Source organism: Salvia hispanica, chromosome 5 (genome assembly GCF_029641045.1).
Source record: "Salvia hispanica isolate PSC_SH4W2 chromosome 5, Shi_PSC_v1, whole genome shotgun sequence".
NCBI lineage: Eukaryota > Viridiplantae > Streptophyta > Magnoliopsida > Lamiales > Lamiaceae > Salvia > Salvia hispanica.
Genome location: NC_142696.1, coordinates 28,284,873 through 28,295,964, shown reverse-complemented (window position 1 = coordinate 28,295,964; position 11,092 = coordinate 28,284,873). Strand labels below are relative to the sequence as shown.

General features: G+C 38.0%; 2 protein-coding genes across 3 annotated transcripts; both read right to left on the bottom strand.

Annotated features, from left to right (window-relative positions):
- Positions 1-2,921: 2,921 nt before the first annotated feature.
- On the bottom strand, positions 2,922-6,475 carry ABCG26 (ABC-2 type transporter family protein). Its single transcript, XM_048087977.2, has 6 exons — positions 6,321-6,475; positions 5,996-6,240; positions 4,527-5,145; positions 4,173-4,457; positions 3,762-4,046; positions 2,922-3,447 (listed from the first exon to the last, which is right to left on the bottom strand). Exons 1-6 carry the CDS (start codon positions 6,447-6,449, stop codon positions 3,070-3,072), a joined length of 1,941 nt encoding a protein of 646 aa, XP_047943934.1. The 5' UTR covers positions 6,450-6,475; the 3' UTR covers positions 2,922-3,069.
- A 469-nt stretch (positions 6,476-6,944) lies between these two features.
- LOC125190629 (SEC14 cytosolic factor-like) lies at positions 6,945-10,831 on the bottom strand. Of its 2 annotated transcripts, XM_048087978.2 has the most exons (11): positions 10,399-10,828; positions 10,259-10,287; positions 9,708-9,791; positions 9,571-9,624; positions 8,981-9,058; positions 8,840-8,893; positions 8,611-8,670; positions 8,424-8,519; positions 7,874-7,975; positions 7,712-7,792; positions 6,945-7,620 (listed from the first exon to the last, which is right to left on the bottom strand). In XM_048087978.2, the coding sequence occupies exons 1-11, from the start codon at positions 10,451-10,453 to the stop codon at positions 7,303-7,305; spliced, it is 1,011 nt and encodes a 336-aa protein (XP_047943935.1). In that variant the 5' UTR covers positions 10,454-10,828; the 3' UTR covers positions 6,945-7,302. The 2 variants fall into 2 exon arrangements, with proteins under 2 accessions (XP_047943935.1, XP_088915700.1); XM_089059574.1 differs by having other exon boundaries at positions 10,259-10,831.
- Between the last annotated feature and the right edge of the window lie 261 nt (positions 10,832-11,092).

The following is an 11,092-nucleotide window of genomic DNA, read 5'->3' as shown; positions in this document are numbered from 1 at the left end:
TTCGGTTAGCAGGGTTTCTTCCTCCTCTCCTTCCGAGTTGGTTGGCCAAACCACCTTCCTATTTCCCCACCTAATGAAACTGCATTTGAGGATTTTTTGGTAAAAGGGTTTGGCTGCTGCCACACAATTTTATGGGTCGAGAACTTAAAACTACTGGGTCTAAGAGATAGGAAAAACTTTACTCTACCTACTGGGTCTAAGAAATGAGAACGTACGGAACATGCATGACTTAGAGAAGCTGAGATATTTTAAAGTTCTAAGACAACTGGAGTTAACTTAACTAGACGGACTTTCCTAATTTGGACAGACAAGTATAAAGCGAAAAGTGGGGACAAGTTTCCTTAAACTACCAGGGTCTGGAAAAGCATGCAGAAAAGTAAAAAGACAATGCAGATAGTACTGACAGGGTCTGGGGGACATGCAAAAAAAGCAAAGTACATGTGCAGAAAGTACTGACAAAAGCAGATCTGGTTCTAACTACCAACAACTTCATCTTCTTCGAGAATCAAACGAGAATAGCAGATAAAACAGAGTATTAAACACCATGAAAACAGAGCAACTTCAGATCTAAACTTAAAACGAAAAATTAAATCCTAAACTAACAGATCTACGCTACTGGACCTAAAGGATGCAGAAACAGAAAGTAAATAGCCATAATCATGCACAACGTAAACAGCAAACACCAAATACGTGAAACTCTAACTCAAATACACCACGATATAACAAATCCAGACATCTCCATACGCAAATCCCCAACCTCCATCAACAAACCAACAGATCTCCTCTCCAAACATCCAACACAAACAAGAGCGAAAGTAAAAAGCAAGAAATATACATCAACTAAACGATATCCAACAGAAACCAACATAAACTTCCATAATAAAGAGAAATAGGTTCGAATCCAGTAGATCAAAGCAAGAACTAGAGTTATGAAACTTAAAAACCAACAAGAACTTGAAACGAAAACAAACTAAACAAAAGCAAGTAAATATTGTTTCTTTGCCTTCACAAGGCGGTGTTACACAGCAGCAAAACGACGATGAGAACCACGGTGGCCAGAATCCTCCATCTCCAAGTGCGCAGCAAGTGAAAATGAGAAATTTGAAGTGTGGAACTAAGGAATGGAATGAGAGCTTAAGCTAAGAGTGCGTGTAGAAGTGGCTCTCTTGTTCTTCAAGGTTGAGCTCTTTATATATGTGAGGCTCTGATCCCTAGGGTATCCTTCTGGTAATTAAACGCTTTTACCCTTGAATAAGACTCTCTAAAATAATCTGCTCTTGCTCCATTCTGCTCCTGTAGCCAACTTTTAATTCTCCAAGGTCCGAACAACGACTTCTGATTCTTACTTCAATTGCATCTCTTTTGCATCTGCCAGGTCAGGTAACAACAACTCCTAGGTCCGGCAGCTTTACTACGCACCTGAACTCATAAACACAGATTAGCGCCCCAAATGCTTTTAACCAAAAACCAATGCATGAAACGAGACTTATCAACTTGCTACATAATCGTGAGAGGAGGTTGGCGAGTTAGATCCACTTAGTAGACACTACAATTAGCTTCCTTTAAAACGACACTGTTAATTGAGAGTGAAGACTTTCCAAGGGTCTTAGGAGATTTTTGGAGTTACGAATCTAGGATTGATAACCCTAGTGTTAGTAATCTACGCTTGTACTGCATGGGCATAATTTATGTGACTCGTCTTTCGAAGTATAAACTGTGCTAGGGTATTGTAGTTGGAACTTGTATAACCAGAACTGTGAACGCACATCCCTGGAATTCTTTTATCTCTCATACTTTTACCTCTTTAATTATTTGCAATTAGTTGTTTTATTGCTTACAAATTGTTTTTAGTTTACAAAATCTCCAAAATTCCCGGTTTTCCAAATAGTGAACGAAGCTTTAGTAGAAGGTAGCCAGTGTGTGACTTTATTCCCCGTGTTCGATATCCGATACTAACCTTTAGCTATACTATATATACTCTGTATATTTGCAGGTTTATTTAATGCTAATAAAAAGTGCATCAAGAAGCAAGGTAACCGAGATTTACTTGTTGTTTTTCTATATGTAGATGATATGATTTATATGTGTTCATCTCAATCATTGGCTGATGAGTTCAAGTCTAATACGATGAATGAGAATGAGATGACATGTCTGTTAAGTATTTTTCATGGACTTGAGCTGAAGCAAACCAAGGATAGAACCTTTGTGTGTCAAGAAAAGTATACTATTGATCTGTTGAAATTGCAGCAACACCGATGAATGTTCACGAGAAGTTCCAGTGTGTTGATGGCACTGAACATGCTGATGGTACAATATACATGAGTCTAGTTGGAGGACTTAACTACCATACTCATACAAGGCCTGGCATTGCTTATCCTCTAAGTGTAGTGTCGAGATATATGCATAATCCAACCAAACAACATCTTGGTGCAGCTCATAGAATACTCCATTTATGTGGCCATTCCTATTTATTAGGAAATGTAGTTATTTGGTAGTTATTTCTCTAGCATTACAAAAGGTGTGGTTGCATACTTAGTTTGTATCATATCTTACTTAATTAATGAAACAACGTTTCTAGCCTAAATCAATTTCTTTACTTTGATATCAATATATATATAATGATGAAAGTGCTACTTTAGAAGCAAAACTCACAATTTTTTTTTTTTTATTTACAATATTGATATTTTGAGATTTGATACCATTTACACCTCTTTTATCTAATTTTCTATTTCTCTCATTTTCCCAATCAAAATTTTGTATTTGACATTTTGGACGGAATCCTTGTCATCTGAATCTATCTTATGATTCTTTCTAACTAGCTATGTTCAGAAGAATTCTTTTATTGTGAAATCCTTGTCATCGTCTACTCTATCATCTTTCTAAAAATTTACATAGGTAAGAGAGTTAACAATAAAAACAAATTAACAATTAAAATGCAGGCTACTGATATTAATCGTGGTAAGCTCCCATTATTTCAAACAAATCAGTTTGATGTAAGAAAAAAATGTGCAGCATTGATATGGAATGCTGGTGACAAGAGTTGATTAATTAGAAGAGAAATCCTTCGGTCTACATATGGTATGAACTAATCTTTCTTCGGAGACATATATAAGCAGACAAGCGGAAAGCCACCGCCATTGCCAGCAAAACCCACACTTCGGTCATCCCTCCGCTTAGATCGACAGTATCGAAGGTGGGGGAGGTCTGCAGCCTCCGACAGCCTGCGTTGGTCCCGCAGTCGTAGAGCTCATCTCCGGTGTAGTGCACCTTCATCAACAGCCTGAAGCCGTAGTACATGAAGGACAAGTACTTGAGCCATTGCATAAACTTGGGAATGTGCTGAACGTAGTATCCGCCCGTTAGAAGGAAGAGCATCAGTATCATCGAGGCTATCATGCCCGCGCGTTTGATGCTCATCACCGCTGCTCCGGCCAGCTCCCCTGCTCCCTGATATAGAGAGTACTTATTACTTAGTAGTACTTACTTATTAATGGCATGGGATGTAATCAAACGCAAACACTAAATATTGTACAAACTCTAATCTATGATCTGAACCGTTAGAAAATTTTAACTGATGACAAAATAATAGCAACAAAAAATGCCAACACAATGTCAACGGTTGATGCCGTGTTGGCATTTTTTTAAATGTTATTTTGTAAATTGTCGACATTTTCTAACGATCCAGATCAGAGTTTGGAATTTATACAATATTTAGAGTTTTCATTTTATCACTACCCTAGATGGGATAGATAGATAGTTACTTGGCTAGTGATGACGATCAAAAGAATGGCGGATAAGGTGAGGAAGAAGCATTCGGCGGTTCGCTTGAATCCAGCCATGAAGTAGAGAATGCTCATGAAGAATGTAGGATAAAGCAAATGTGCCAACATATCGCATATGGTGCTGCACGCGTAGTACACGCTTAGCCTGTACATATCCGCCTTCCTCTCTTTCACCAAGAACATCTTCTCGAACGGGAACACGTACACCGCTCCAAATATGGACGACGATGTCCAGAATATGCATATGTAGAACAACAAACCAATCTGCATTCACCCATTAACATCATATCCTGACTATTTCATTATTACTACGTACAATTTATTACCCAGAAAGGAAAACGTTTAAATGGGACAAAGGGAGTACTATTTACTACTACTAGCTACACCTACCTGATCTCTGAGCTTGGCCTCTGTTTCAGCGCTTGATTTCCACCATAGCAGGCCTAACAGAATGGCTACACCGAACGCCTGAATTAGACGGATCAGATCGAAGTAATCCCTCCATCGCTCCTTGAATGTCCGCCTGAACACGATCCCGAACTGCTCAAACCAAGACAGTGTCCACTCTTTCTTAACTTGGATGGCTAGCTGGAGCCCCTCGGGCGCCTTTGGCATCTGATGATTCTCCTCCTTCTCTTTCGGCTCCACCTCCGCTTTGTACTTGTGCTGCAGATACTGTTACAAGCCCACCACCAATATCAAATCTCAAATCAAACCAATTCAAATATATATATGTATGCTCACTTTGATGACCAGTTTTTCAAAGTTAGGAGTGTCTCGTGATGCAAAGAGGTGGTCAGGAACAGTGATGTCGTTGAGTTGTCCGGTTGCTAGATCTAGCAGAAACTCGGCAGGGTTCATGGCGATCTCAGGAACAAAGCTCAAGCATGAAAAGTATTGAATGGAGTGGCGCGCCTTCCCATAGTAGACGGGATGGCCTTCGGAGAGCAGCAGAACTTTGTCGAACATGTGAAACATTCGACTGGATGGCTGATGGATGGTTGTGATAATAGTCCTGCCAGCCTTTGCGAGGCCTTGAAGAATCTGCAGCAGCCTATTGGCGGACGTAGAGTCGAGCCCTGAAGTTGGTTCATCCAGCAACAGCAGCGAAGGATCCACCAGGATTTCGTGTCCGATGCTGGTCCGTTTCCTTTCTCCTCCCGATATGCCTTTGATGAATCCGCCGCCTATTCTTGTATGCCGGCACCTCTCCAGCCCTAATTCCTTCACAATCTGCTCCACTCTCTCGTATTTCTGTCGTCGGCTCATCTTGCTTGGAAGTCTCAACAATGCTGCAAAAACCAACGTCTCTTCCACGCTCAGTTGTGGGAATAGCACATCGTCTTGTGTCACAAACCCAATCCTGCAAATAGTAAACAGCATGCAACAACACACTTTAACATATACTACTGCATGGATGTAATTAAATGCATACTTTATATATTGTACAAACTTCAAACTATGAGCTGGATTGTCGGATTTCACGATTTAATGTCAACATATGACAATAAGGTCAACGGAAAATGTCAACGCAACGTCAACATTGCCAACTGATTAATTTTGTGTTGACATTTTCTGTTGATGTTATTTGCCATATGTTGACATCAAATCTTCAAATCTTGAAATCTAGTTTGATGTTTGTAGGAAATATGCAGTTTGCAGATTATCACTACCCTACTACACCCTCCGTCCGCGAATAAGAGTCCCATTTCTTTCGGCACGGGCTTTAAAAAAATGTTAAGAAAAGTGGGTGATAAAAAGTTAGTGGAACATGAGTCTAACTTATATACTCCCTCCGTCCCCTATTAGGAGTCACTCTTTGACCGGACACGGGTTTTAAGAAATGTAAAGAAAAGTTGGTTGAAAAAGTTAGTGGAATGTGGGACCCATTTTTTTATATTGGTTTTATAATAAAATGTGAGTGAATTGAGTTAGTGGAATGTGAGACCTACTTACTATTTATGGTAAAAATGAAGTGTGACTCTTAATTGGTGACGGATCGAAATGGAAAAATGTGACTCTTAATGGGGGACGGAGGGAGTATATTAGTTTTAAAAGAAATGTGAGTTAGTGGAATGTGAGACATATATATCATTTATAGTAGAAGTGAACCCTATTCATGGACGGACCGAAATTGAAAAACGGGACTCCAATTCGCGGACATAGGGAGTACTACATATATATATATGTGTGTGCTGAATTAATACTACTACCTTCTCTTGAGAGCTGGAGTGTATGAGAAATCGTTGTAGGTGACAACTCCAGTGACATGTTCGTGCAATCGGCCTCCGATTATCTTCAACAAGGTGGTTTTCCCACTGCCGGAAGGGCCCATGAGAGCTAAGATCTCTCCGGGGCCAACGCTTCCCGTTATACCTCTCAATATCTGCTTGTACTTATCATCATGCTCCATCTTTAAAGCATTCCCAACTCTTACCTTAAACTCCACATCAGCAAACTGCACCACCCAAAAAAAAAAACAAATAACTACTATTAATCAATGAACGCAGGGAATGGGATAATGAAATGTGTACTGGCCTTGAGAAAAATGGGGAGGGGCCGGTCGTGCCTCCGGTCGTCCTCGATGTCGATTTCTGAGGTGGTGTTGTGCATTGACATTGTTGGAGGGGAGGAGGAGATGGACATTTCTTGGATTTCGGTTTCCATTTCGTTGCCTTGAACATGCTCTTGTTGTTATCTATATATGTATGTGTGTATATATATATATTTATATCAAACTGTATTAGACCAAAGAATTGTCTGTTTTTTCTGAGGAAGAAGAAAGGCTGTTAGACAACAAGCTTTTTGTGCTCAACTGTCCACTCAGATCACTGCCTTTTTTTATTTGTCACACACATATTGCAATGCCAATTCTTTATCCAATGAAATATTCATTTTCATTCAAGTATCACTATTCTTGCAATATTAATAATGTTGGCTAATAAAATAAAACAGAAAGTGGCTGCCTCGGTTTGAAAATAAATGTTGAAATAAGCTTACAATATTAAAAGGAAATGGAAACAATTAAGTTGCATTAATTGGAACGACTTCGTGGAGGGTGGGAAATCGGCAGACTAATAAGTACTCACTAGTAAAATTTGTTATCAACCAAAAAATTGAGATGTAAAATTTTCATTTTTCACGTCAATTAGAGAAACAAAGTCCGTAACAGCACCATTTTGATATATACTACAAAGAAAAAATCAATCTCAAAAACTTCTCAGTCCACACAATAACACCGACGATCAAAGTCTGCTACACATTTCTCTTTATAAGCCTTACATAACAAAAATATACAAGAAGAACAATAGCAGAATACTTTTGTAATACCACATATATTTAATTTCAAGTCGTACGATTTCATTGATAAAAGGATGGACCTCGTCCTCAACGGCTCCTACTGCTCTGTCCCTAGAGCTTCGTAGAATGCTTTGTAATAATATACGAGTCATGCTGCTCTGGCAGCTCGGGCAACTTACAGTATGTTTTCAAACTTTGAAGTGACGTCCCCCGGCTTCCTTCAGTGCCCACTTTTCTCAAGCTTGTGCGATGAGTCACAGCTCCCTTTTCGGTTCTCAAGCTTTTGGAACTCGGATTTTATGGTTTGTGCAACTTTTATATCTTCTGGATCAGGCTCGGGATAATCTACATGAACTGAACCATGTTTGATCAGAGCAGCCGACTCCACCAATGCAGCTTGCTCCTTAACGTAGTTGTAGAGCCGCTGATGGAAGGGATGGTCCAAGCTATAGCAATTGCTAACCATTCCATTTCTAGAATTCCGACATCCAGAGCCTTCTTTTCTGCAGAAGTGCGGAAGGGATTCATAATCCATAATCTGCAGAATGAGGCATCACATCAGAGCAAATAAAATGTTTTTTCTAGATGAGCTCGACTTGCAAGAGAGCATGAACCGGAATAGTGCCAACCTTCAATAGTTCATCTTCTCCACAACCAGAAAGAACTTGAACTTTGTTTCTCGTTCTCTCTCGCAAAAGGGGTCTGACAACCTGCAAATGAAAGGGGATTATGGTATTATCCGAATGTTGAGATGAAAACATATGAAGTGCATCGTTGCAGAATGTTCAGACCTTCCAACATGATGAAAATATGTATGGGGCATTGGCTATGTAATAAGTCTCCGTCTTCTCAGGATAGTTCAAGTCATCAATCGTGGATATTGCAGACAACAACTGCAGAAAAAAGAGGTGTATTGATTTCTGATGCAATTTATGCATGAAGACTGGCAAATGGTTCCACTCATTTCATCACTAAGCAGCAAACTGATTGTCAAACTTTTCTGGTGCTACAATTGATGTCGGGTTGGAAAAAGAAGGAAATATAGGAATTCCGTTATCGATAGAAGTACAACTGAGACGTCACTTTCTCACAAATGCTCATTTATCTTCCATGTGCCTTATATCAGTTTTCTTTAATTCTGGTTGAGCCAATTATGCAAGAAATTAGTAGTCTTTTTACATTATTTAAGAAAGGCTTCAAAGAATGAAAGAACTAACAATATCAAATTATTTCCCAGAAGGTTACCAATTAGAGAAGGAGATTACTAGTAGTATTATACAATGAAAACTTCTATGCAGATAAAAAATCAGCTTGTAATTGATCAAACAAAATCCATGTCACCTTCATTTGATTCAGAGCAGAAAACCTTAGACCAGTCATGTCCAGAACTTTTACGCATGTTCCAATATACCGTCCATATTGTTTGGAAGCAGAAGGCTATTTGCAAAAGCATAGTGTAAGCTGTCTAAAAGATACCATTACAAATATACAAGCAGTAGAAATTTGAATATTGGATGCCGGTGCTTACTAATTCCACGCGATCTCTGTATTCATTCATCTGGATATGTGATTGAACATAGTAGTGAATCTAAAACAGGAAAATCAATCGGAAAGGAGTACATAAGGAAAAGAAAACATAAATAAAAATAAATTTCACTACACATGCACTTTCAACACACAATCTTGCAATATATACATTTTGTACATTATTCCTGAAATCGAGAATGAGGCAAGGGAGTAAAGCATGGACATCTTACAGATGCTTTGTCGTATGTACTGAGCCCAACGCCAATAGAAATGACAGGAAGACCCTAAAAGATTCAAGGTAAAACATGAATCCATTATTCAAAAATAACTTTAGAATTTACTGTCTTGATAAAGAAGACACTTATCTGTACCTCTTTAGTGTGTCCACATACGCCCACAAGCTGAGTATCCCGTATTGCTCTATAGACATCACTAGGGTTAATTGGTTTCTACAAAGAAACACAGTTACATCATTAGTAAAACAAACAAGCCGCCATCCACATGCTGAAAAAAGGTTCGTCTCATTTCCATGACATTTAAAAAAAAAAAAAAGCATTGGAAGGTTTTATACAGCTTCCAACTTTGACAATTCTACGCTACCAAAATTCCTTACACGATTTCAGTTCAGTAGTCAACAAGGGGCACAGGAAGCATTGTCTTTGAGTGATATAATACAGAGTAGTTAACGAAACACTTGTACTACAAGAAATCAAAGCCACAAACAAAATCTCTTGAATCCACCAGTAATGTATACTCTGTAGAGTACACTAATGCAGTAGAACTTTAGTGGCTATAACGAACACTTTCAATCTTTTATTTTTCCTTATACATCCAAGTAGTTTGCATAAAAACACAAAAGGAATATCAGTATTGAATACCGGCCGAATACAAGATTAAATGAATAATAGAGCAAGCGAAATAGATTGAACACATAAACTGCAGAACGATCCCAACAACTCACCGCCAGTATGTCATCAATACCATTTTGTATCCTCCAGTTCAAACATTCAATAAGCTGAAAAACATCAAGAGTTTTAGGGTAACACTGAATACGATAATCAAGTCCCGTAAAAAGGAAAAAAAGGTATCGCAGCAAACCATATTATATGCATCTGAGACACTCCCCTCCCTTGCTGTAATAAACCTCACCAAGGTCTCCCTCTCGTAACCATTATGTATATTCTGCATATTACCAATCACGAGCAAATTTGTAAACAACGCAAATAGAAATCGTCTTGTGGGGAGAACAAATACACTCAAAATACATTCAAAACTTCAAGTGAAACTCAAGCTGATACAAACAACCAAAAAAATACTAGCAAATGGTAAAAAATATCCAAACTTGAGAAAAAATATTGATGAATGATGATCACTTTATGCAAACTCTAGTCTTTCACACATAAACTGAGTAACCGACACAGGCAATTCAGACAAAGTACCCAAAAAGATCAAACAACCTAAGGCTCTTTTTCTATGCTGCACTCAGATTTTGACATTGACCATTCCAATTTCGATGAACAGTAAACAAATTTACAACATATTTCCCAGTATAATACAAAACCATGAAAGAACTGAAAAAACAGATGTTGAGAACTTCAAAGTCAACACTAGACTGATAAAATCTAAAATGGATCAACAAAATTACGAACCAGGAATGATTTCTTCAGCGGTTCATCGACTGCAATGAAGAGATTAAAGCCAAAAATAATAATAATAATAATAATAATAATAATAATAATAATAATTAAAATAAAAAATGTGAAATGCTGAGGAGTAGAAAAAGGTTGACTTTGTTCAATCTGGGCTTGAAATTCCTTGATCATTTCTTCCGTTATGGACGCCATTCCGTTTTTCTATCTCAAACAAATTAGGTTCGAGAAATCAGGGAACCCTTCAAACCATCTCAATGAATGAGGACTGAAGCTTTCTGGGATCTTATAAATGGGCAGCATCAATAGAAAAGAGAAGAGAAAAGGAAATTAGAAATCAAAATTGAGGCATATGAATCAGATGCCTTTTGCTGATTTTTTTCAAACTTTTTAACCATGCGTAAGCCTAACCACTCACAATCGAACACAAGGTGTTCTTCTCTTGTGTGTATATATAATACTCCAATCAGTACATTAAAAAGTATTAAATTAGAAAAAATACGTCCCTGGTAATTTTTCTGAATGCGGTTTGGTCGTTGAGAGGCGACAAAAAGGAAACTGCTGATCGGATTTATTATGAATTTATGTGCTGGAATTTAAAATAAATAGTGGTTTATTTGACCAGAATGATAGAAAAAAAAGGGTGAATCGCATGAAAGGTTCCTAGCTTTTATACTTGTAACATCAGTACATTTAATAAAAAAAATAATACCAAAAGTGCCTAACGATGAATATAATTACGATTCATATTTTTTAGCCACTTTTTAACTGAAAATGTTTATATAGCTTGAAGGGTATTTTTGGCAATTCCTAAATTTGCTGACATATGAATTA

Coding starts and splice junctions, on each gene's coding strand:
- ABCG26 (XM_048087977.2), bottom strand. CDS start 6,449: ATGGAAACCGAAATCCAAGAAATGTCCATCTCCTCCTCCCCTCCAACA. Junction 4,458..4,526: donor TTGAAAAACTGGTCATCAAA/GTGAGCATACAT, acceptor GGCTTGTAACAG/TATCTGCAGCACAAGTACAA. Junction 4,047..4,172: donor AGGCCAAGCTCAGAGATCAG/GTAGGTGTAGCT, acceptor GGGTGAATGCAG/ATTGGTTTGTTGTTCTACAT.
- LOC125190629 (XM_089059574.1), bottom strand. CDS start 10,453: ATGGCGTCCATAACGGAAGAAATGATCAAGGAATTTCAAGCCCAGATT. Junction 9,625..9,707: donor TCTCAGATGCATATAATATG/GTTTGCTGCGAT, acceptor GATGTTTTTCAG/CTTATTGAATGTTTGAACTG. Junction 7,976..8,423: donor CTGCTCTGAATCAAATGAAG/GTGACATGGATT, acceptor TTTTTTCTGCAG/TTGTTGTCTGCAATATCCAC.